Source organism: Petaurus breviceps, unplaced genomic scaffold, assembly GCF_028583685.1.
Source record: "Petaurus breviceps papuanus isolate PSGF00001 unplaced genomic scaffold, PetGlider_PUasm1.0 175, whole genome shotgun sequence".
Lineage (NCBI taxonomy): Eukaryota > Metazoa > Chordata > Mammalia > Diprotodontia > Petauridae > Petaurus > Petaurus breviceps.
This window is the reverse complement of record NW_027185764.1, coordinates 164,101-191,453: the sequence shown is the minus strand read 5'-3', so window position 1 is coordinate 191,453 and position 27,353 is coordinate 164,101. Positions and strand designations below refer to the sequence as shown.

General features: G+C 38.0%; 1 protein-coding gene across 1 annotated transcript in view; it reads left to right on the top strand.

Annotated features, from left to right (window-relative positions):
* The window catches only part of LOC138158549 (aldehyde dehydrogenase 1A1), a 67,799-nt gene that overhangs the window by 24,575 nt on the left and 15,871 nt on the right, over positions 1-27,353 (top strand). The window contains exons 3-9 of the mRNA XM_069084598.1: positions 3,690-3,830; positions 7,493-7,622; positions 9,823-9,884; positions 12,920-13,048; positions 13,750-13,863; positions 21,659-21,761; positions 23,635-23,819. Coding sequence (XP_068940699.1) covers positions 3,690-3,830; positions 7,493-7,622; positions 9,823-9,884; positions 12,920-13,048; positions 13,750-13,863; positions 21,659-21,761; positions 23,635-23,819 — 864 coding nt within the window. The remainder of the gene's footprint in view (positions 1-3,689; positions 3,831-7,492; positions 7,623-9,822; positions 9,885-12,919; positions 13,049-13,749; positions 13,864-21,658; positions 21,762-23,634; positions 23,820-27,353) is intronic.

Sequence of the window (27,353 nt, the reverse complement as noted above, 5' to 3'; positions counted from 1 at the left end):
ACACACACACACACACACACACACACACACACACACACACACACACACCATGTTCTAGATATAATGTGGGAAAGCACAGGGAAAAAATAAGAAATGGTTCCCAACATCTATGAGCTTACATCTTGGTAAAACCAGACTAGTAATAGCAAAGAACAGTAGACAGCATATAATTGGATACCAAGTCATATCATGCAGACGAAATGGTGCAAATGTGTCAAGAAGTTTCACTTCAGCAGCAGGAACAACAACAATGATAAAAGAGAGGCAGATCCTGTACCTTTCACAGCTCTCACTTAGGAAGTGCATTCTTAGCAAAAAAAAAAAAAAGAGAGAGAATTAATAATCAAATAGATAATATTGGTTACATGAAATTGCAATGCCTTTACACAATATTAATGTATCTAGATAAAAGAGAAGCATTGTACTTGCAAAAAAAACTTATGTTGAATATTTCTTTTTTTGTTTTGTTTGGGTTTTTGCTTTTTGAAGGGGGAGGGCAGGACAATTAGAGTTAAGTGACTTGCCCAAGGTCACACAGCTAGTAAGTGTTAAGTGTCTAAGGCCAGATTTGAACTCAGGTCCTCCTGACTCCAGGGCCGGTGCTCTATTCACTGTGCCACCTAGCTGCCCCATGTTGAATATTTCTAATTAAAGAGTTTGACATTTAATCTATATTATTTATAATCTATATTTATTTCATCTGTAACAGATAACAACTGACTAAAAGAAAGTCCTAAATAGATAAATAGTCAAAAGATATGAACAAATAGTTCTCAAAAGAATTATAAACTATTATTAAAGTCACTAAAATAATAGAACTGTTATTAAAACTATATGAATAAATGCTCCAAATCACTAACAATAAGAGAAGTGCACATCAAATGAATTTTCCAATTCCACTTCACACCCAGAAAATTGGCAAAGATGAGAATAGCCAATATTGGGAAAGTTATGAAAAAGCAGAGGCACTTTGGTACACCTATTCTTGGAAAGAAATTTGGAATTATGTAAAAGTGTGACTAAAACATCCATACCCTTTGACATCAAGATTCCTCTGTTAGAACTATATCCTAAGGATACAACGAACAGAAAGAAAAAAAAGCAGGTAGAGTGGCAATATAGGACAAAATAGAGTAGTACTTACTGCAGTAGCAAAGGAAAGCCCTTTTGCTGGAGGGGGGTGGGGAACCTGTGGCCTTCTAGGTCCTTGGGTGTCGCCTTTTGACTGAGCCCGAGTTTTACAGAACAAATCCTTTTATTAAGGGGATTCATTCTGTGAAGTTTGGATTCAGTCAAACAGCTGCTCATAAGGGCCTAGAAGGCCAGATGTGTCCTCAAGGCCCCAGGTTCCTCACCCCTAAATGAATTGTGGTGTGTAAACATAATAGTATGTCACTGTGCTGTAAGAGATAATGAACTTGATGAATGCAGTTGACACAAGAAAAGAAAAATGAACTGATGCGAAATGAAAAATGTACAGCCAAGAAAATAGCATATACAATGACAGCAGTCATGAGAATAGAAATGAACAATCACCATATAACAGTGGGAAAATAAATGGTGTGAAGTTACAAAGAACAAGAAATATGACAAATTACTCCTCCCCGCCACACCCACCTCTAACCTCTGCAAAGATCTGCAGAGGAGTAGAATGTCAAATTTTTTTAATGCCTTGATCAATTCAAATTTTGCTAAATTTTATTTCTTTTCCTTTTTCCCCCTAATTGTTTCTTATAAGGAAAATACTCTGTTGCAGGAAAGGAAAAGAAGGATATGAGAAATCTAAGTGATATAAAAACAAATGATAACAAAATTCCTAAAAGAAAAAAATCAATAAAATAATAATTTTTATTTATATGGCATCTTAAGAATTCAAAAAGTGACTGGCACCATAGCCCTATAAAGAAATATAAGATGACATTATCCCCATGTTACAGACTGAGGAAATTAAGTGTCACAGGTTTTAAATGGCTCACCAATAGCACTAAAACTGGAATGTTAGATTGGGTTCCCTGAATCCAGGTTCAATACTCTTTTTACTATGTCATACTTAACTCTCCATAAAGACTTATAAGAGTTAAGGAAAAACCCCATGGAAGGTGTGGGACTTGAGTGAGATCCTGGTGAATGAATTTCCATTGGGAAATAGCCAAAATATATGGCAACCATTACTCATAGGATCATACTTTAGAAATAGAAGGGACCAATGAGTCTAACCCCCTGTTTTGGGGAGGTTTTGGGGTGTGTGTGTGTGTGTGTGTGTGTGTGTGTGTGTGTGTCTTTTTTACTATATCAGAGGCAGTAAGTGCCAGAACTACGATTCAAACTCAGTGTTCATTCTAATGGAGCACATATTGATGTAGAAATTATCATGGGCTCTTGTTTTGTTTGTTTATATTTGGGTTTTTTTTTAATTAATTTATTTTTAATTTTCAACATTTACTTGTATAAGATTTGAGTTCTAAATGTTCCCCCTCTCCAAGACGGCTGGCAATATATCGTATTATATATACTGTATATATATATATATGTGTGTGTGTGTGTGTATATATACATACTATATATAACATATATAGTATATATATAATAAATATGTATTATATAATATAAATATATTATATATAATATATTATTATATACTGGCAATATATGATACAGGCTATACATATACAGACATATTAAACATATTTCCACATTCGTTGTTAGAAAAAAAAAAGACTCAGAATGAAAGGAAAAAAAACCCAAGAAAGAAAAAAAGCCTATTTTTCTCTATATTCAGACTCCATACTTCTTTCTCTGGTTATGGATAGCATTTTCCATCATGAGTCTTTTGGAATTGTCTTGGATCATTGCATTGCTGAGAAGAGCTGAGTCTGCCATAGTTGGTCATTGTGCAATGTTGCTTTTACTCTTTGCTAACCCCTGTGTTTTACACAAAAGGAAATTGAAGCTCAGAGAAGTTAGGTGACTTGATCTCAGTCATACAGTTAATGAGTGACTCAGCATATGAATTCCAATCTTCTGGATTCCAGATCCAGTGTCCTCTATAATGTTCTCTTTAGTAAGGCATTTCTCAGTGCTCTAGGGAGACATACTACTACATGTCACATGAGTAGTAGTTCTATTAGAAAAATGATAATGTTAACTATTTTCCTTTCTGAAATATTCATTGTTAAACAATGGATTTATCCATAGTGTTTGGAGTAAGAGAGATAGACAGGAATAGTGAAAAGAGCATTGTGTTTAGTCAGAAGACTTGAGTTCAAACCCTATTTGTGTCACCTAGGTGACCTTGGGCAGATCAGCTCAATTCTCTGGACTTTTCAGTTAACTCCTATGAAAAATGAGGGGGTTGGTTTACATGTTCTTTAATGAACATTTTATCTTTGTAGCCTATTAGATTTACCAGATGTGTGGTTTTTCCATGTGAAAATAAGATAGTTATGTTTTAAAAGGGCATCTCTAAAATACTTTAATTGGATAAACATTTGGAAAAATGAAAATAGCCGTAATTCCTTCTCTTTAATTTCCCCAGCTTCTTTTTTTGCAGAAATGTTTCATAATTTTGAGTCAATATATATGAGTCCTATCAGTATATTTCGATCCCCAAAGTGTTCCATGTTGAAATTAAATTGGGAAATAGTGCTTGAGTATCCTTCTCCTGAATTTAGCTTTGTTTGATTTTTTAGGAGGATGTGGATAAGGCAGTGAAAGCCGCAAGGGAGGCTTTTCAGATTGGCTCCCCATGGCGGACAATGGATGCTTCAGAGAGAGGACGGCTCCTGAACAAACTGGCTGATTTAATTGAAAGAGACCGTCTGCTATTGGCAGTAAGTATCCACTGCATAAAGGGAGGGATTTATAGAGGCCTCAATTTTATTCTTTGTTATGAGTTGGTTTTGTTTACAATGATGATTTCATGTCCTCGAAAAAACCCCAAACTCTTGAGGGTTTTAAGGAATTCCTTTACAAGCTGTTTTACTTCACTCTCCTAAAAGTTGGTATAGAGAATGCAAGGCAGCCTCTTCCCTACAATTTTTATCACTGAGTGGCTATGACTTACTCAGGGTCACATAGCCATAGTTAGATCTCAGATTCAATTCTTGCAGACCAATCATAGTCAGAGATTTGGTTTTTTCGGTTTGTTTTTTTTTTGCATCCCAGGCTATCTCCAGTGGTCCTGATTTATATCTGGCCACTAGACCCAGATGGCTCCAGAGGAGAAAGTGAGGCTGGTGACCTTGCATTACTTTGCCTCACCTGAATCCAATTCATTCGCAAGTCATGGCCTCACCTCCTTGAAGTCATGGTTTTCTTAGACAACAAAGGACAAAGAACAATAATAGCAGAGTTAGACCTCAGATCCAGTTCTTTCAGGCCAGTTCTCTTATCCAGGGTCCCCTACTGCTTCTCAAAAACATCTCATTGTTTTGCAGAATTTTAAACGGATTACAAAACACTCTCACAGAATCTTGGAGACTTGGAGCTGGAAAGAGTCCAGAGTGTGTCTAGTTCCACCCATCTAGAACTTATCCCTAAAGTGTCCCCTAATCTTTGTTTAAAGACCTCCAATAAAGGGAAGACACTACTTCCAACCATTCTATGCTTGGATAGCTCTCATCATTACGAATTCTTTCCTTACATCAAGCCAAAATTCACCTCTTTATGATTTCCTCCAATTGTTCCTACAATCAGAAAATGTTGAATCCCTTTTCCATGAGGTTGGTCTTCAAGAAATTGAAATATATTTTTGGCCGCCATATCAGAGGAAGGGGAGAGGAATTATCATTTACACCTGCTTGGAAAGTTCTAGGCACTGTGCACAGTGATACAAATATCATCTCTTCTGATCCTCACAACAACCTTGGTACATAGGTACTATTATATTTCACTGATGCTATGAATATGTAGGTATATTTCCAAGTTTGAATCATAAGATATAACAGACCCCCTTCTTGAAAGACAAAACCAAGACATTTATTCAGACACCAGAAAGCCAAATCCATCATAGTAACAAAGGAGTCTGTACACATTGCCAATGCAGGGAGCACCAATGTCCTAAGTATTCTTTTTAAGACAGAGTTCTTATACATCACCAATCCAGAGAGCCCAAACATCCCAAACCTTCCCTCTGTTAGGCCTCCCCACAAAGCAAGTTCCCTTAGGCAAAATCACTCCCCTCTCTCACTCACATTAGCTGCTTTGCTCTTCTTTGCCTGTTCCCTCTCTCCCAGTTCTGTCTCACTCTCGATCAGCTCTGCCTTACCCATACTTCCTGCTCTACCCATTGGGCAAGCTCCTCCCAACATGGGCTCCACAGGATCACTTAGGCCTATTAAGGGACAGGGAAGACCTTCAAATTCCCTTAACATTACCTACTATTATCCCCATTTTATAATTGAAGTAACTGAGGCAGAAAGAGGTAAAGTGACTTGCCCAGGGTGACACAACTAGTAAGTGTCTGAAGCTGAATTTGAACTCGGGTTTTTCTGATTCCAGACCCAGTGATCTATCCACTGCACCACCTAGATTCTTATTTACCATATAGAGATTAAATATTCAGCACAATGAAACCTCCAGATTTATTTTCCAAGAAGCACTACTGTCTAGCTAGTTTTCACATCTTAGCACAGTACCTGGCACACAGTAAGTGCTTAATAAATGCTTCTTCTTTTGATTTGGTTTTTTATCCAAGGAGCTGACTTTTATAGCCCTAGTTGTAGCAGCAAGCACCCTAGCATACCCAGGATGGCTGCTAGCACAGGTTCTTAGATCTGCTTTTCTAAAGGAAAGCAACTCAAAATGGGTTAACAATCTTGTTTAATCAAACATGTGTCATTTACCTAGTTCAGGGGGAAAAGGTCAACACCCTGAACTTCAGGGAACACAAACAAGTTACAAGCAGACAGAGAAACATATCAGCAGACAGGCTTCCAGCTGTCTGACCATTACATCCATACCTAGTCAGTTACCAGAGAGGGAAGCAGCAACATCTGGGTTTTCAAAGACAGGGGGCTCAACAGTTCCCCAGAGTCTCGTCTGGTCAAATCCCACAACTCTTCCCAAAGTAAGCCCCAAAACAAAACCTCACATCAGGGTCTACACAGCCTTCTCCTGGCTCAGAGAATGTCACAGACTTCTTGACCCACTGCCCAATCACAAAGCACCAAGATGTGGGCATTCCTGAAAAAGAAGCCTCCTGCCACAGGTTCCATGTGACCACATTCAGCCTATTAGTGGGCAGAGTATATTTTCAAATCAAGGAAGGTTCTCAGAGTCACATAAGCCTATCAAAGGGCCAAGGGGCAGGGAAGATCTTAGATTCCTATTCCCATAACATTAGTGTCTGACAATATTGCTTCTGCTTCCACTGATCTTCACAAGTGTTCTTTTCATTTTGATTGCCCCTCTCAGCTAGGTGGTAAAGGTAGGCTTAGAGTCAGGATAACCTAAGTTCCAGTACCATTTCAAACACTTGCTAGCTGCGTGACCTTGGGCAAGTCACTTACTTTCTCTTTATCTCAGTTTCCTCAACTGTAAAATGGGCATCATAATAACACCTACCTCCCAGGGTTGTTGTGAGGACTAAATGACATGATATTTGCAAAGGGCTTAGCACAGTGCCTGGCACATAGTAGGTGATATGGAGATTCTATTATTATCATTATTGTTATTCTAAGATTCCCTTACATGAGCCTATGTTTTTAATATACAGTGCTCCTTGCCTCCCTTTTATCTATCTAATTTCTTTGGAGTAAGGTTTTCCCTTTGAGATTTCTATTCCAGTAGCATACCAGTTCCTATCAAGTCTTTCATTCACTTTCACTATCACTTGTATTTTGTGCATTAGTCAGCTAAGGTGGTGGGTTTTGTTACTGTCTACTTGTTCTTCTTTTGAACTTTTTGACACCTACTTCCATAATTCTTCCTATGCTATATATACTCTATATACCACCAAGTTTGGTAGATGGTGGGGGTTTTTTTCATCCATTTCTTTCTTTCCCCTTTTGTTTTCAACTAAAAATATGCTTTGTTTATATTTGCAAGCCTCCAGCCAAACTCATTCTTACCAACCTTTTTTATGTGTACTCCAACCCTGGCCAAGAGCCTATTGCTTCTACATTTTAAATTATGATCCAAATCTAAACTTAGCCAATTTCACCCTTAGACAATATCTTAACCAGTTGTTTACTTTCCTTCCAGCACATTTATCTCCCATTCCAACAGTGGAACCAATAGAATAAATCTAGGGAATTTGTCACAAGCATAAACAGAATGATCTGCTTACCCAGAGTGCAGAGACATGAAGTATCAGAGGCAAAATGTGAAGTCAGATCTTCCTAATTTCAAGTCTAGGACTCATATCTGCTATGCCATATTGTCTTTACATTAGAGTAGGATTGTTACCTAAGTAATAGTGTTAATATTTTCTTTTAAATTCATGACAAATATATTGAGCTCAGTTTGTGTTTAATCTTTTTTTTTTCCACAGACAATAGAATCTGTGAATGGTGGAAAAGTCTTTTCCAATGCATATCTGATGGATTTAGGAGGTTGTGTGAAGACTTTACGCTACTTTGCAAGTTGGGCAGATAAGATCCAGGGTCGTACAATCCCAATAGGTAAGTATATATGATCTCTTTAAAAAATAGAGATTGAAGAAATCTAGCTACAACCAAATACTTGATACCAAAATTCCTTAATCAGATAATAAAAATTTCACCTTGGCAGGTGCTGGGGTCTGCTAATATTCATCATCTCCCCTTTAATTACAGATTCAGCAAAATTATGCCAATAACAGGCTTAGAAATATTTTAATAACTATTCAATATCCTTCAGTTGATCTAATTATTGTGTAGTCAAATGTATACTGTTTTCTCCCAAGGGTCAAACTTTTCAAACTGATGCTTGACATTTTACCTTTTTTTTTATCTGCAATGGTAAATTATGCTCAGGTAACAGGTAATTAGCTAGGATTCCTTCTGTGCTCCAATAATATACCAGCACAATCATGTACCCCTGGTCTTGCTTTGTACTGATGATTTAAGTTCCCATAAAAGCTTGTTAACTCAAAGAAAAATGAAAATGAGTCTGTGGCCAAGTTTAACTGTGTTAAGGAATCTTCTCTGTCTTATATATATATATGTATGTATGTATATATACATATATATACACACGTATATATACATATAAATATGTATGCATGTATAATATATAAAATTCATATGTAATATATATATTAATGGGGTGTGCAAATAACTTCATGGAAAGATAAACAGTTAGAAATTTGAAGAACTTGTAATGTCATTGGAATTTGGTTCAATTTAACTCCAGAACAGAAGAGCTCAAAGTGATGCATGGTATAAATTACATTTATTGCTTTTTAAGAGAAACAGAGTTTGACAAGAAAAGTTGGGAGAACTAACTATTCATCTAAAACCTAACTGGTTCTATGAGAACATGGAGGAAAAATTGTCCTTTGATCATATTCTACCTCTACTCTTTGAGGATCAATGTCACTCTCCAATTTAATGAACCTAGTAGTTGAAGATTTGATGGAGATGATCCTTAAGCTTCTCCAGGGATTTAAACAGCCTTAATAACACTGCAACTACCTAAAAACCAGTCAGTCAAAAGGCCAAGCAAAAATGAACCACAGAAACGGGAAGGTCATGGGAAATGAAACACAATGAAGTAAGAAAAAACGAGGCATAGTCATGTGGCTCTTTTTGAGACTCGATTTTCTAGATTGATTAAGAGAAGGAATGAAATGTACACAGAGATATTAATAAATGGGTATTAAATATAAAAATAATTTATTAAGCACACACTAACTGTAAAGTATTTAAATAAATTAATTCAGACGCTTCATTGGAAGGCCAAATATACTGAAACTGAAGGTCAAATACTTTAGTTTAGAAGACAGGACTCATTGAAAAAGACCCAGATTGAAGGCAAAAGGAGGAGAGAGCAGACCATGAGATGGATAGATAGTGTCATGGAAGCAAAAAACATGAACTTTGACAGAGAATGGGAGGTAGTGAAGGATAGAAGAAGTCCTGGCTATGATCCATGGGATTATGAAGAGTTGGACATAACTGAATGACTAAACAATGACAAATGTGTAAAGTACTTAACTAGTTTCTGGTGGAACACCAAGAGGAAGTTGGATTCGGTCCTGTCTTTTGATAGCCACCATATTTCTTTAGGGCCTAGAATCTATGGAAATTTAAATAAGATTTAGCAGGAAAGACCAAATGAAATTTGTAAGTTTGTGGAATGAAGTTAAAATCAGTTATAAACCAGTTGTCCTTAATGGGGCTGGGGAAGGAAAAGGGAGTATTAGAAGAGATGTTTGGGGTTTCTTGTTATTTTTTGTTTGTTGTTATTTGAAAAAACAAAACATTTGGGGCAGATCACTGTGGGAGGTTGTACCTCCAGCAAAGAGAATGGAGCCTGCATTTTTTAGAAAGCCTGATTTCTATTTTGCTATTAAATCTTGGCATATTAAAGCTGCAAAAGTATAATTTTTGGCACCTTCCCTACATCTCCCCACCACCACTCCATTCATTGCCATTTTGCCATTTGTTTTCTGGAAATATTTGCAAATATGGTTTGTAATATCTGAGGAGTAGGAATATATCACCTTTTAAAACATATCCAATACCCAGGCATCAAGGTAGCTGATTTGGCCTGAGGTCAGAGATGTGTCATGAATCTCCATTTTGTATATACTTAATAGTTGGCTTTATCCATCATATCATAGCTGTTTCAAATGTATCTTTGAGTTTAATGTGCTTTTTGTTTGTTTGTTTGTTTTAGATGGAAAGTATTTCTCTTACACAAGACATGAACCTGTTGGTGTTTGTGGCCAAATCATTCCTGTAAGTTGCCTCGACATATATGACTTCGGAAATTCTCTGATTAAAGGATCAACCATGGACTTTTTGTCCCATAAAAATTATATTTAGAATTGTGCTAAATTCAAAAGTTGTAGAAGTATTGTACCGTAAGTCATAGTGAAGCCTTACTCCCCCAGTGAATAAATGACTCCCTGTTTGTAAACTAGGAATTCTTGCCCTTTCAGGACCCAGGAGTATTTTCTAAAACTGCAGTGCCAACGAATCAGATATCCTCATTAAAGTCATAAGGCATTTTACCCAATTTAAAGATGGATTTTCTTTTTTTATTGCTTTTTATTATGTCCCTTTGTAGTATGATACAGTTTTATAAGTTCTATTTTTTCTAGCATGGAATAAAGAGAGACTTAAGTATTTTACTTCAGAGGGCATCATTTCAGTGTAATTACAACACACCCCATTGCTCAACATCTTTTTTGAACTGCCGACTAGAAATCTCTAATTGCTGAGAAGCCCCATCTCCAGGCTGTGAAAATTCTATAGGGAATTTTTCCAAAGTATAAAATGCACAAAAGTCATATGGGATGATTTGGTGTAGATGGAAATACCTCCACCAATGAGATAAAAAATCCTTTGAAGTATCAACATTTTTAAAAGTACTGCCAGTAGCATTTTGGCGTACAATCCTAAAACCCAGTGTATCTTTCTCCAGACTTAAAATGATGACACTCAAATTTTATTTATAAGCAAATGGTAACATGTCTTTCTCTGTTTTTAAATCGAGTCATCCTTGCTGTGATTTCTTAGAATACTAACTACAGAAATGATTTATTGTTGACATTTTCCAATATGCCAACCAAATAACTTATCTTTTTGGACTAAAATATAGAGTTTCATTGACACTCTTGATAAAGGACTTCTTCTTTCCATACTTTCCTGAGGCAATGCAAGGTTAAGTGACTTGTCCAGGTTCATACAATTAGCATGTGATAGAGGCAAGACTTCTTGACTGAGGCTAGTTCTCATATCCATTATGCCATGCTGCTTTTGATGATAAATATAGTATCTAAATAACTAGCTACATCTCTTAGGTTTGGAAATGAATTTTCTATGCCTCTTGTTATGGTAAAAGCCAAAAAATGACACTTATAAATACTTTTAAAATGCATTATTAAAAATCAAATGAGGCAAGCACAAACCACTAACAGCTGGATAGATGTTTTTAGTGACCCACTTATTCCTAAAAAAATCAGCTAGGCAATGTGATAATTTTGTAAATAATGACTAATTGTCCCAAGAACAAAGAGCTTTTTCAGTCTTTAAACATAATGTGAATCCACAATCTATTTCCCACTGAGGACTTGGTTCTTACACCATGAACATGCTATTTTTTCAGGCTGAAAAGTCACTTCAAAAACAGAAATGAAAAAGATCCTTTCTGTTCCCATTCTATTTTATACAAGATGATTTTTTTTATTTGTGGATTTACTTTTGATACTACTCTTAAATCAATAAAAGCATGCAAAAATCAAGTTTGTACTACTATAATAACAACTGTTTCAGATTTGGGAAATTTGAAATGTGTGGAAAATTTCATCACAGAGCTATGATTTCATAAGTGTGGGTCCTCCCTTCTCTAATCTGAATCATAATCTCTCCATATAAACAGATCTGAGTTCCTTGTATTGAGGGGGAAAAAATCCTCAATTGGTGACTGCCATGTTTTACTGCATAATCATTACAGATTTTATGCCAATTTTTTCGCAAAAAAAAAAGGGTATGACTATTATATAAAACTTTAAAAAATTGTGTCAGTATTATTTAAAAATCCTTTATTACTAAACTTTCTTTGGTGCAAGATTTAAAATTTGAGGATTGTTAAAAATAAAATACTTACAATGTAGGTGCTCTGAGAATTCTAAGCTTGTACCTCGCAACACTTGAGAGATAAATGTGTATGCATATGCTACTGATGAATACTTTGCTGCTCTGTTTGCCTTTTAAGCGGTGTGACAAACAGAATTATACCATACAACGATTATACAATGAAACCAATTTTTGGACTGAAAAAACAAGGTGCAGTGATGTTTAACAAATAACACACAGGAGGCACTGGAGTTTTTGGACTCCAGCCTCTACAGATTCACTCTTGATCTGGTCAAACAGGAAGGATGGGAAGACAGCTTTGGAGGGGTTAATAATCTTAAATTATTCTACTCTAGTCTTCTCAGAAGGGTTGCCGATAATGGGAGCACCAGCTCCTACAGCATTCCCTAGTCACCCTTGTCTTAGGAGCTGATAAGAAGGGGCACAACTACCCTACATCTCAATCAAGACAGGCACGGCCTTCCTGCTTGTGCACTCTCCTGCATTCCCTCAAGCCTCAGTGGGGGCTGGTTGAGGCAGGTATATGCATTCCTCTGTGCATTGCCCTGATCCCAAATGGGTTCCCCACTCACTGACCAGTGCCTACTTGTTCTATAGGGCAACAAACAGAGAAGGCCTCTTGTCAACATTAAGCCCGCAGGTTAACTTTAGCAATAATGTCACTCTCTGCAAGTATAATAAATATCACAGTATGTCACCTCTATACCTCACTGCTCAGTCTCAGTAGGACTGTCTTATCACTATGCTTCTAGGAATTACTATCTAGGATCCTTGGGGAATCATTATCTAACATCTGGAAATTTGACATTGCCATGGCCGTGGATCCTGAGAATCTGAATTCTAAAAAGGATAACAAAATCCTCCTTACATACAAATGATTGCATGGTGAAATATTGTGCTCTTCTGACGAGCCTTCCTCTCTAAAGATTACTATGCTAGTCTTCAAATGATATATAGCCTGTCCTCAAACCCATACCCAAGAGCTGCTAATTTTGTTTTATATTTTTTTGTTTTTTTTTATCTACGTGGAACCTTCCAAAGTCCCCACGCCACTGGTTTGGCCTTTGAAAACCAGAGTCAGTCCAGTACCTCAGTGACGCCTTGGCGCATAGCTTTAACAAAGAAGGCCATTCAATGACAAGGAAATTGGTTCTTTTTTGATTGCTTTTTAGTGGAATTTCCCTTTGGTTATGTTCATTTGGAAAATTGGACCCGCCCTTTGCTGTGGAAACACCGTGGTTGTCAAACCAGCAGAGCAGACCCCACTCTCTGCTCTTTATGCAGCATCACTAATCAAAGAGGTAAGTTTGATAAGTTACAATATACTCTAACAATCTACTGTGTAAAGGGGGAAAAAAAGAATAAAAAAGCTAGAGTACCACCCTCCCCCAAAAACGACCATTCATTTAAATGAACAAATTTTTTTCAAATTTACCAAGTGTTTTCCCCATTAGAATATGATCTCCTTGAAGGCAGAGTGTATATTTTTGCTTCTCTGTGTATTGCTACCTCCCCCAACACCACCCATGAGTGCTTAACAAAACCATGTTTTTCTTCACTGCCTAGGACCATATGCCGTTGTTTTCAGACCCTGCAGAGTATACATACTCCCGCTACCATTCTCCTAACCCCTCCCTCCCTTCCATGGCTTTCTTTGGGACCTATGATCACTTTACCAAAGGTCTTATCGATGGACTTGTCGTTCCATTGTTTCCACTCCCCATTTATGGGACTGACCTAGCCATAGTTCCATTTACTGGCCACTAGTGAATGGAATTTACTATATAGGTTGTCTCCCCTATTAGAATATAAATTCAGGGAAGGGGGGGTTGGGATTTCTTCCTTTTATATTTTTATCACCAGCATTTAATGTAGTATTTGACACACAAGAGCTTAATAAGTGCTTTTATCATTTATTCATTTATTCAAGGTGCTTTTCTGTTTGCAGTGGTATTAGATCCTTCTTCTTTAGAATCAATTTGTGGCCATCTCATTCTATTAGGCTGGATTTCCACCGGGAGTAGTGAACATCGTGCCAGGTTATGGGCCCACAGCAGGAGCAGCCATTTCCTCTCACATGGATGTAGATAAAGTGGCCTTCACAGGGTCCACAGAGGTAAGATGATTTCAGGTTTTAAGTCAGCCCCAATGATTAGAGGCGTATACTTAACGTAGCTAGTTTAGGGTCAAGATTCCTCATAAAATACATTCCTGTCTAATTATCTGTATCTTACTGTGCTCTTCAAATATGCCATCTAAGCAAGACAAGACTTTTAGAGATAATTGAATTCAATAGGCATTCATCAAGTGTCTTCCGTTTGCAAGGAACTGCAGTTAGTCTGGGAAAATGTAAACTCCTTGAGGGCAGGAATTCTTTCACTTTTGTGTTTATATCCTCAATGTCTAGCACAGAGTCAGACACATAATAGACATCTAATAAATGCTTGTTGTTAGATTGATAGAGGCCTGGTACCCTCCTAACCCCCACCAAACTATCTTTCCTTATTGTGTTTGTCATAAATAGAAAAGCTTCAAAATAAGCTTGAATCCTGTGAGCACACACCGACTAAGAAATTTGGAGAGGTCAGGGTGGGCTCTGCATGTTGCTGTGGTTGGGTCCCATGTGTCTATAGAAGAACTGACTGATTACAAGTGGGTCAAGTCAAAGTTCTGCACTGAGTGGTGATGCAGGCATATGACCATAATATAATGATGGATACCATAATGACATGCAAATCAAGCTCAGAGTTTGGAAGTTTGAAATGAGCACTCTCTTGCTTTTCAAATATCATTTCATAGGAACTGTGGTGAATGATATGCCAGGATTAATAAGGTAGTGTGTGTTTACAATGCCTTAGAGATTATGAAGTGCTTTTCTTGCAACACTCCTATGAAATATTGCCCAGGCTTTCAAGTAAGAAATCTTGGATTTGAGTCCAATTTCTGTCATTAAGTTACTGCAAAAAAATTCAGCAAGTCATAACCTCTGTGTTTCAGTTTGCTCTGCTACAAAATAAGAAGGTGGAATTAAATGAACTCCCAGGTCCCATCCTGCTCTGACATTCTGTGAGTTCAGTAGTACAAGTATATACCCTGATGTTTAAGTTTTAAACTACAACAGCAGTTTAAAGATCCTTTGAACGTCATTTAAAACATCATTGGGCCTCTTTTGTTTTTGTATATATTTCAAAGCCTTTCGTGAATATATGCTATTTGTCCAAGAGTTTGCAATACCTGCCACTTGCAGTGCTTCAAGATTCATGAAATGCTATGCAAATTTTCTCATTTGATCCTCACAACAGCCCTGTAAGGTAGCTGTGCAGGAATTATCATCGCTCTTTCACCCAGATAGAAACTAAAGCTCAGAGGAGTTGTGACTTTCCATGGCCATACAGTAAAGTCATGGCTTCCTGAATCCAAGTATAGCTTTCTGTTCACCAGACCACACTGCCTCTTATGTAGTGTTTGGGGTGTTCAGGGAAAACTCGCTGTCTGTGGTGTGAGGGCTTGCTGTTTTCAAGGCTGCTCATCCACCTTGGTGTCCAACCAATCACCCAGCTCTCACCTGTGGCTCCAAGAAGCTGTAGCATGAGCAGCAGCCACTATCCAGTAGAACTCTGGGCAGATGGGCTACAACAATGTGAGAGTGATTAAGGGTCTCAAACCCATAGGTGAGTTAGTGATGGGGGACGGGATCCCAATAGGTTCAGCAGGAACCCTGATCTCATCCAAGACCTGAAAACCTGCAAAATCCTCTGGAAAGAATTCAAGGTCTCAGGCTTAATTGGAGTGAGAGTTGTAGAAGTTTATTGTTACGCTTCCATGAGAAGCGGGCAAGAGTCCTTTAGGGGACCTGCAAGTGAGAGGGTTACATGCTTTTACCTTTAAAGGGTAGGGCTGCCATTGTCAGGGCTGACCAGACAGGAGGGGCCTCAGTGCATAGACAAAGGTCAGAGCTGACCAAGAGGAGCATGTGAATAGATAGTTTAGGTAAGATTTGGGCCAGTCCCAAGGAGACAAAAGGCAAACATAAAGGAGGGTGTGGGCCAGGCCCAGAAGAAATGAAGAGATTAAGTAAGAACAAAGGGGTCACAGGGTGTTGCCTAGGTGGAGTGTGGGATAGGGAGAAGGGGCAGAGCTCAAGGATGGGAAAGGACAAATTGCAGTTGCAACTGAACAGACTGGTTTTACAAGTTGATATCACAAATTGATCTAGACCCCAGGTACCCCATCATTAGGGGGCTTTCTACCCCAAGCATGGGAGAACTTCCCACTGACAGAATGAGTGGATGAGAAAAATGTGTTCCAATAGCCACAAAGCAAGCACTGTGGAGTGCTTAGAGCTTGGTCAGACATCAGACACCAAGGTCATCCACTGCATCCTGGTTCATTGCCAGTCATCTTCACTTTTGTCTTGCCCTGGACTTCGATGACTCTGGAAGAGAGAAGTGAGGCTGCTAACAGCAGAAATCTGCCTCACTTAAATCCAGTTAATGCACAAGTCACTGGTCCTCTGAAAACGAAGGACAAAACAACACTGCCTCATATAGTGAAAGCACTAGTAGAGGATAGCCAAATAGGACAGCAGCATTGGAGAATGTCTATCATTTGGGTCCATTGGAGCTATTCAAATACCACTTCTTAGAAGACGTAGTTTATATACCCCATAATGTGGGGTGGTTTTCCGGCTCACAAACACTAACAAAGTGGTAACCCTTCTTCCTCAATTGCCCCTTTTATAATTTTTTCTCAATCTAGTAAATTAACTATCTTTAGATACCATAAAGGTACCACTAATTCTGGTTTAAGTTAGATACTCCTAAACGTTATAGAATAGGGGGGAGCACTAGCTTCTTAACAACCTCCGTTAAAAAAAAATAAACCCATGGAAACTCTTTGAGAACAGAAAAGAGCAAAAGATAGCTTCTAGTAGAAGGAAGATCTTGGTCTTCTTAAATAAGAAGTGTAGGTGTGGCATGGAAAAATTGGGATGAGGGGTGGCCAGGTAGCACAGCGAGTAAGAGCACCGGCTCCAGTGTCAGGATGACTTGGGGATCGAATCCGGGCTCAGACACTTAGCACCCACCCAGAAACACCAGGCCGTGTAACCTTGAGCAAGTTACTTAACCCTGATTGCTTTAAAAAAAATTGGGATGGGTATTTCAGATGGACTCTAAACCATGTATTCCTAGATTTACTGAACATAATTGCATAAGTTTCTCAGCAAAACTAAAAAACTATTCAGGTACTTGATTGTAACACTTAAAACAGAAGGATATATGCTTTTATAGATGTATGCATTGGTGGTACTGCCCCCAAAGATAGGAAGCACAGGCCCTCTATAGCCTGTCATCCTTTTTACTTCTTGTCTATGTTTCCCTTGGAGAATCAACCCAAAACACTAAAACCTTTTGTTATCTCTTGAATATTGGTGCAGCCAGTAGATGGCCCAGGTGTTGCCTCTCATCCCTGCCTGCCTTCTTTTCTGATTCACACATGTCCTTAGTATTATTTTTCCTACCTCTACAGGAGTTGTTATTGGTGGCGTTCTACACATGCACCTCATGTGTTTTCCATTGACCTTTGGATTATTTTTTATATAAATTTTGCTTAAAATGGCCAGTTTTAGGAGCAGATATTTTAGGATCAGTGAGAGCATTGCATTTTCCAAAATGTTAATGCAGATTTCCCATTATTCAATTAGGCATAGCTCATTATCTGTCTTAAGTAACTGTCAAATTAAACATTTTGTTAGACTTACTTGACGGGCTACCCTATATCCCTTGCCAGTTTTCACTTTGTAGTCTGTGGGAGAAAATGGGATGGTAATAGAAAAATAGAGAATGAACGGGATCATAGAGTCATACAGTTTTGGAACTGGAACAGATATAAGAAATCTTTTAGTCTAAACTTCTTCCAGGTAAAAAGAAATTGACAAGTCATTTTAATTGAGGAATGTCTTGAGAATATCAAGACTTAGAAGTCCAAGAACTGTATTTGGAGACCATCAAAAAGGAAGAGTCCACCCTGAAACCCTACATCCCCAAATACATACAAGAAAAGAATCCTAGCATATAGGAAATGAGCTATGGGGAAAAAGTATGGAAAGAATCTTTGAATAATGGCTTCCAGCATTGAGGATGGCTATCAAGAATGTGAATTTCTGAGGTACTTATACCCAAAGGACATGTGTTTGGTACAAGTATTTACCTGGTTTTTATTTTTACTTATATAAGCTTATGTTGTCTCTCCTGATAGAATTTAAACTCCTTGAGGACAGGAACTTTTTTTCATTTTTGCCTTTGTATCTCTAGTGCCTAGCACAGTGCCTAGAACTTAGTAAGCTCTTAAAAATGGTTCCTCAGGCTCAAAGTTCCTTTCCCAACTCTTCTGTCAAAAAGGATATTCCTTTCTGAAAGAAGGAAAAGAAGGGCATCATCTAATCAACATTTACTGAGCACTTAGCATGCAAGGTTCTTTGGGAAATAGCTTTAGGGTACAATGTTGACCCTCTGTAAACTTAGCATCTGGTTGACAGATTAATTAATTAATCAATAAACATTTATTAAACTCCCCTTATGTGCCAGGCTCTGAGCTAAGTGCTGAGGATACAGAAAGTCAAAAATCAGTCTGGGTTCTCAAAGAGCTTACAATCTAATGGGGGAAACAACATGCAAGCAAAGGTATATAAGCTACATACAAGATAATTAGGAAATAATAAAAGAGGGAAAGCATTGGAATTAAGAGGGGTTGTTGTTTCTTGCTGTTGTTCATCATTCTGGGAGAGGACCAATGACATCTGGGCGGGGGATGCCTTGACTTGTGAGTTAACTGGGGTCCCACTTTCTCCTCCAGTCATTGGAGTTCAGCGGCAAGACATAGATCAGGATTACAGGCAATGGTCCAGGATGCAAGGAAAGACCTTGGACTTTTTTAAGCTAAGGTCTTTCCCAAGTCTGTTTTTCTGAGACAACACCCATTTAGTAGTTAAAGACTAGGTAAAAATTGAGGTAAAAGACCATCTACTTTTCATTCCAATAAAAATCTCACAAAAAAACAATAAAGGAGGGGAAGACCTTATCGTTTCTGGACAGAACAAAAACAATTGCTATTTACGTTCACTCTGAACCATCAAAACTCAAACAAGGAGCAAGTAAGACTTGGGCTGAGGCCTATTATTGGCCAATCAGTGAAAGCCAGTGATTTGGGTTTAAATGCATAGTCAGCTCTATTTGAATTCCAGTCTATTGAAGCCTGGTTTTTCAGAGCTATATTTCAAGAAATCATAAATGAAAACTATATGAAACAAGAGTTAATTGTCCTGGTTTTTAAAAAAAATTCAATGATATGATGAGTAAGTAGGGAGGGAAAAAATCTAGCACCCAAACCCCAAGATCCCTTACAAAGTCTAAGTGATCAAAGCTTGCCTCCTCCAGGGGAGGAGGAGGAGAAAAGGAAGGGGGAGGAAGAAGAGGGGAGTAGGAAGAGGAAGAAAAAGGAGGAAGTGCTGTTGTTAGGAAAGGTTTCCTGTAGACAAAGATTTTATTTGGGATTTAAATAAAGATAGGGAGGTCGTAGTTGAGGTAGAGGAAGAGCTTTCCAGGTGTGGGGGACAGCCAGAGAAAATGCCTGGAGCTGAGAGATGGAATGGTTTATTCACGAAACAGCCTGAAGGCTAGTGTCAGGAAATTAAAGAGTATGTGTTGGGGGGTAAGATGTCTGAAGGCTGAAAAGGCAGGAGTGGGGCTAGGTTATGATGTGCAAATACCTGCATTATATTGTTGTTGTTTATACTTTATTCTTGAAGAAGATCAATGACGTCATGAAGTAATGTTTTGACTGGCAAGTGAACTGGATTTAAGTGAGGGAGGGTTGTGTAAAGTCACCAGCCTCACCTTCGCCTCTGGAGCCATCTGGGTCCAGTGGGAAAGATAACAGATCAGAACAACTGGGGATGGTCCCAGATAAAGTGGGAGACCTTGGTCTAGCTAAGCTCTTTAACTGTTTGAGGCAACACCCATTCAAAGATTAAGGCTAGGCAATGGTCTCTCTTACCTAATTTTTAAAAAAATCAACCTGGGAGGGGTTTCTGGCCAAAACAGCAAGAATAGCTATTTCTACTCACTCTGAGCCAAGTACTATAGGAATTTGGAGGAATGAGGATTTATTTTCAGCTAGGATGATCAGGAAAACTTCATGGAGAAGTTGGGATGTAACTTGGACTTTGACCATAGGTAGGAGGTTAAAAAATGGAAGCCATGAGTTGGGCATTCTACATAGGAGGAAAAGGTTGTGCATTGGTGAAAAAGCTTACTAAAGATTTATAGGCTTATGAGGGATCAGTTTGATTTTAGTGAAGGATTTGCGTAGGAAAATAGTGAAATGCTAGAGATGAACAGGTCACCACAGATTTTTATATGGAAGTATCCTTAGAGATCAGATAGTTCAAACTCTCCCCACTCTCCCTCCCCGAACAGAGAATTGTTAGACTTTTAAAATTATATTTCCCAGTAACACGTAAAGACAATTTTAATGTTCAATTTGAACAAATTTTGAGTTCCAGATTTTCTCTCTCCCTCCTTCAACCCACACCCCCCTGAGACAGTAAGCAATGTGTTATAGGTTATACATGTATATAATACATATTACCATATTAATCATGTTGTAAAAGAAGACACAGACCCAAATAAAACAATAAGAAAGTGAAAAATATATGTTTTGATCTGCATTCAGACTCCCATCAATTCTTTCTCTGAGTGTGGATAGTATTTTTCATCGTGGGTCTTTTGGAATTCTCTTGGATGTTGCTGAGAATAGTTGTCATTCCCAGCTGTTCATCATGCAGTATTTGCTGTTAATATGTACAGTGCTCTCCTGGTTCTACTTATTTCACTCAGCATCAGTTCATATGTCTTTCCAGGATTTTCTGAAATTTGTCTGTTCATTATTTCTTATAGCACAGTATCCATTACAGTCATATACCACAACTTGTTCGACCATTTCCCAGTTGAGGGACATCCCCTCAATTTCCAATTCTCGGCCCCCTCAAAAAGATCTGATATAAATATATTTGTATTAACAGATCCTCCCTCTACCTCTTTTCAAAATCTCTTTAGGATACAGACCTAGCAGTGGTACTGCTGGATCAAAGAGTTTGTACAATTTGATTGTTCTTTGGTCATAGTTCCAAATTGCTCTCCAGAATGGTTGGATCAGTTCACAACTCCACCAACAGTGTATTAATGTCCTAATTTTCCCATATCCTTTCCAACATTTATTACATTCCTTTTCTGTCATCTGAGCCAATCTGATAGGTATGAGGTGGTACCTCGGAGTTGTTGCATTTCTCTAATTAGTAATGATTTGGAGCATTTTATTTTCATGTGACTATGGATAGCTTTGATTTCTTCATCTGAAAGTTGCCTTTTCAGAGTTGTAAGAAGTAGCAGAGCTGGAATTGAATCCAGGCACTCTAATTTCCAAACAGTACCCATACTGCTCCCTTAGGTTCAGAGGCAGTTGGGGTATCATTGACCCCTCAGTCTCTAATCCTATGCCCTGAGCCTCCCTTAGGTTCAGAGGCAGTTGGGGTATCATTGACACCTCAGTCTCTAATCCTATGCCCTGAGCCTCTCACTCATCCCCTACCCCTTTGCCCAACTGCTTTTTTTTTTTTGCTTTCACATCATACTGGTCTTCCTTAAAACTGTGTGTCTTCAGGCACAGAAAGCTTTTATAACTAAAAACAGATTAGCATTGCCAGTGAGATGCCAACTCTCTAATATGACAGTTTAATGATTTTCCTCAAATGAAATCTGATTCTCTCCTTATTACAAAAGTAGAAATCTCAGATAAACATTCTTTCTTAAGAGGAGCACTCAGATGACCTTCCTTTTCATGCTCCATTTCAGGTTGGCAAACTAATCAAAGAGGCTGCTGGTAAGAGCAATCTGAAAAGGGTTACCCTGGAGCTTGGGGGAAAGAGTCCTTGCATTATATTTGCTGATGCTGATTGTGAGTACAGTTCATGTTTTGACCTTTCTTTTCCCTTGATTTCCATTTTCTGACCAGCATTATTCAAGGACCTAAATTCTGGCTGGGTGGATCTCTTGATTCACCTTCACAAACAGTCTTGTGACCAGTTAACAGGCCTTGAAGTCAGAAGGATTCCTCTCTTACAGTCAGAAACCTTGGATTTGAATCCATGCTCTGTCCTCAAGGAACTTCACACATTGAGCAAGTCATAACCTCTCTCCGTCTGTTTGCTTTGCTATAAATAAGGGAATGGGACTAAATAACTTTCAGGCCTAGTCCAGCCTAGCGTTCTATGAGTGCAGTAGTACAAACACTTGCCACACCCAATCTATATATGGCAGCCTTGTTTTCATTTTAAGTTTTAAAAATATAATCAGAATCGAGAGATCACATTCTACTAAGGTCTCTTTCAGAATGCAAAAAAAAAAAAAATCCAAATGTTATTTGTAGTATATAATGGGCTGAGTCAGATGAAGGATGTTGTGACATTGTGATATCAGCAGGAGGATTAATAAACTCAAGTCTAAAGACACGTGGCCCTTTGATTCATTGCACTCTACCGTGTTTCCCTAGATATTATGCCTGTATAGCTTTCTAGATGGTGATGTCCTGTTACGATGTTTGGAAAAGGCTTTTTTTTTTACAAGAAGGACTTAATTAAGCATGTGAGAAAATGGCACCTATTTTTGCTTTAAACGATCTGAAATGAGGTGCTAAAGGGAATTATCACCGAGGCTCCTAAACCAAAGACTGGATAACCTGCAACTCCCTTTGGGGCAGGAAATAAGCTAATCTTAGCAGTTTAGTAAAGGAATTTTAGAAATTATTATAAATTACTCTACAGTTGAGTTTCAGTTTCCTAGATAATTCGACTTTAAAGGAGACTGTTGTCTTTTGATTTTAATAGTAATAGCTCGTAATATCTAACAATAATGGAGTGCTTTATGGCTTACAAATTACTTTACCTGTATTATATCATTTGATGCTCCCAACCCTGTGAGGTAGGTATTATTATTATTCCCAATTGACAGATAAGGAAATTGAGGCCAAGAGAGACTAAGTAACTAAGAACCAAGGCCACATAATCAGCGAGTGTCCCAATCAGGATTTAAATTCAGGCCTTTCCTATCCCAGGTCTAGTGCTCTAGTCACTGAACTAAGCTGCTTCTCACTTTGAGAAATAAGTATAAAACTCCCATAGTATTTTTAAAGGTTCATGCCATTTTCTCCACAGTACATAGGCAGGTAGGGTTTTATATTGAAATATACCGTATTTAAGGCATTTTTTGATATTTCCTGGGAGGCAGGAATAAAAAGATTTCAAATATGAAGGAATCTTTAGCTTCTACTCCAGATGTCACTTTTATAATTGGTTTGTACATCAAAGACCAATTACTCCAATCTTTTCAGAGTGATGCTTTGATGCTATTTAACGCTGAAGACTTAAAAACAGCCATTTCAAGTTTCTCCTCATTATCCAGCTTTAATCTAGGCCCCAAAACAAATAATCAGTGGCAATCAAGTCCAAAAACCATTTAGACTATCTGCTCTGTATTTTAAGGGTCAGAAAATACTCCTTTTTTTCTAGTGCAAAGCACTGTGCTGGGTGCCATACAAATAGTATCTTATTTGCTCCTCAGAACAACCTTATGAGGTGGGTGCAATTATTATCCCCATTTTACATTTGAAGAAACTGAGGCAGAGATTAAATGACTTGCTAGGGTTACTAATTTTCTGAGTAACTAATAGTAACTAGATTCGAACTCAGGCCTTCCCTTCATAGAAGAACAACTTTGGGGAGAAAATATTTTCCTTTAGACTAATGTGCAACTTTGTGTTATTTCCTTTCCAGTGGATAATGCTGTGGAATTTGCTCATCATGGCGTGTTTTACCACCAAGGCCAGTGCTGCATTGCAGCATCGAGGATCTTTGTGGAAGAATCTATTTATGAAGAGTTTGTCCAGCGAAGTGTAGAGCGTGCCAAGAGATCCATTCTTGGGGATCCTCTGAACCCAAGTGTACAGCAAGGCCCTCAGGTCGGTAAATAAGGAAGTACATACAACAGAAGCCACACAGCAATATAAAATAGGAGTCTTGCTCTGTTTTCTCTCTAGTCTTTCCTAGATGAAATGAGGATGATTCCTGGCTTGATGTCTTTTAAAAAATCACTGAAACCAGTTGGCATGATATTCAGAATTCCAGACCTTGTTCCTCTTGCCGTGCTGTTTAATCCTAATTCCTGAAACCAATTAAGGCAGATTTTTAATTCAGACAATGACAATTTTTCATCTTAAAAAAATCCCACCAAATTCAGTGGGTGAAATAATTTTAATTCTCACCAGTATCTTTGGCTTCCTTTGTTCACCAAATGAACACCAAGTGAAACCCACTTCCCCAGCATGTTGTTTTTCCTCCCTTATGTCTACCAAGGATGCTTAGCCAAGATGTATTTACATATCTTTCTTTTACTCTAAACACTCTGACCAGTTGATTTAGCACCCCAAAGCCATCCTTGAAGATGGTTGTGTCCTAAACACTCCCCTCCATTACATAAAATGTATAAATGCTTACACCTTTCATTTAGGCTACTAAAGCCAACTCCTTCCTCCAGCAAGTTGTTTTGTTTTGCTTTGTTTTAACTTTTTCCCAATCTATTTAGTAACAGGCTAGCAAAATTGCTTTCTTTTCTTATTTCTCAGACCTCTTCCCTTTCCTATTTGTACCATTCACCTTCTTCAGATTGAGACTACACCAGAACCAAAACTTAGTAGTTTTCCCCTCTATCTGAGTCCATGATGTAATCTAATTTTTAATTTTTTTTTTTGCTTTTTAGAGGGCAATTGGGGTTAAGTGACTTGCCCAAGGTCACACGGCTAGGCCTTTGTGTTAAGTGTCTGAGGTTGATTTGAACTCAGGTCCTCCTGACTCCAGGGCTGGTGCTCTATTCACTGCGCCACCTAGCCACCCTATAATCTAATTTTTAAATACACACTGACCTTCAGTGAAATAATTTCATTTGTTCTTCCCTTCAGTTTCACCTCCATATCCATTTAGACCAAGGTATTCTATTTATTCCCCTACTACTCCTAGAGGAAAGCAAACTTTCCAAGAGGAAAACATGACCACTATTTCTTTTTCAACAAAGTCACCCAACAAGAAACTCTTAGGATTTGGAAGACTCTCTATATAGAAAACTATTGGTCCCAATACATACACATTTTTACAATGAAGCAGTATTTCCTTTATACCTCTGCCATTTTGGAACTGTACATTGCTTCTAAAATACTTTTCAAGGAAGTTGACTGATATGACCAAATTTGGTAAGTTAAAGAGGGTCAAGATATTTCTTAATTTTGTTTTATGATTGAATCTTCCACATCAGAACAAATGTCAGAAAAAAGGGCATCATTTGTATTTTCAATGGAATTTATTTAAGTTTGATTTCTTCAAATTATGTATTTTAAAGATGCACATGTGGAAATAAAGAAGAATTTCTCCAACTTAAAACATTAAGCCCAAGACAGCTAGCTGGCTATGGAACCCATACTGGGGTTCTCCCCACTAGATAGACTAGGAGACCTATAGGACTTAGAAGAAAACTCAGATGTTTTATTGCTTCCAAAAGGAAGAAGATACAGTCTTCTAAGAAACAAAGAGTTTGCCTGTCAATAGGCTGGTGACTTAACAGCTCATTAAACCTTAATCCTCCAAAATAATGAAAAGGTTTTATCATAGATTGCATTTAAACCAATAAGTATGCTGAGACCAAAAAAAAAAAAAAGGCCCGAAACACCCCTAGGGCTTCCCCACAATTTAAAAATACCTTTTGTTGTCATTGTGGGAAAGAATTTATGATAAAGACAGACTCCATTCACCTGGAACACTTGACCTATTGCTTCATCCTCCCATTTGATGGGTCACTTCTTAGGATTCTTTTCCATTGTGAAGACAAAAGATAAATATTGTATAGTTTAGTTTTTATATCTGACCACAAAAATTGCAAAATAAAATATACTTGATTGACAATTCACTGTGAATTGCCTATGTTTACCTGACACTCAATATGGAATGTCAATCATATGAGATATTCAATAGCCCTACCTACAGTCTTAGTATTCTAATATGACTCCCTAAGTCTCAGAAGGGACTTAGTCCAGATCTAGCTAGGTCTGAAATATTTCAGACAAGTCTATACTCATGGAGGATCCTAAAATTGCTGCATGATTCAAGTTGGGGGACGAGATTCGATTTCAAATCCAGAGCTCTTTTTTTCTTCCTATTTTCAAAGAGCCTACAGTCTAATTCAGAAAAGCAGATCAATTTAGACTGGACTAGTTAGAGAAGAAGGTTTGAGCTGGGCCTTGAGGAATGATGGGATTTGTAAAGACAGGGACACACGAGAGACCATTCCAGGAAAGAAAGAGTAATGTCATAAACAATAAGAAAGACGTGGCAGATAGCGTGGCATACATTTAAGAGTCAATAAAAAAGACCAGCCTTTTTGGGAGAAGGAGGTACTTTTACCGGGAGTGGTGAGAACTAAAGTCATATATAAAAGGTGTGGTTAGATTATGAAGGAGTTTGAAAATGAAAGCCAAAATGAAGATTTTTGACTTGATGAAGTAAATTGGAAGGATGATGAAAGTGGTATTTTACAAAGATTAGGCTAACAAGCTTCATATATGCAGAATGGATTAGAGGAGAGAGAAGGCTGTTGCAATAATCTAGGCTTGAGGTGATTGGACACAATGATAACAGCAGGAATGGAGAGAAAGGATTAGATATGCAGGACATTTTATAGGATAGATGAAGGAAGTAGGGGAAGAAGAAGAGGAGACAAACATGTCTCCAATATTTACAGCCTGGGAAATTAGAAGAATCATTCTAGCAAAGACTGAAACAGGGTAGACAGAACTAGTCTGCAGAATGGAAGAAGCAGTGTAGTAGAATGAAAAGAATGTTGGATATGAATGAAGTCAGAGGACCTGAGTTCGGATTTCAGATGTAATACCATGTGACATTGGGCGAATCACTTGATCTCTTCAAGCCTCAGCTTTACTTAACATGAGAAGATTACACTGTGGGTCACAACCCCATGTGATCATAAGTCCTGAAGGGGTCACAAGTGGAAAAAGTTTGAAAAGCCCTGGACTAGATGACCTTTAAGATTGCCTCCAAATCTAAATCTATTAACTTGTAATTTTATAATGTCAATTTAGAAAACATACTAGACGTGATATTAAGCTGTTCCACTTATTATTCTTGTGACCTTGGATATGATACTAAAACTCTCTTGGCCTTGGTTTCCCCCTTGCTCTTTCTACTTCTAGATTTATGTTCCCAGTGATCCTGCTAGTTTATTGTGAAGTGACATCCCTGTAGACAATTGAGAGTATGGTGGGAGAGCCCAAACTGGAAAGTTAAGGTTGTATTCATAGCTATAGAATTCACAGTGTGGTTTCCTGAATGCTTATAACAGTGGTAGAATACAGAAGGTGATGGGAGAAACTGACCCATACAAGTGCCCTACTTTGGGAAGCCTGCCATGTGTTCTTTGGCTCTCTTATACT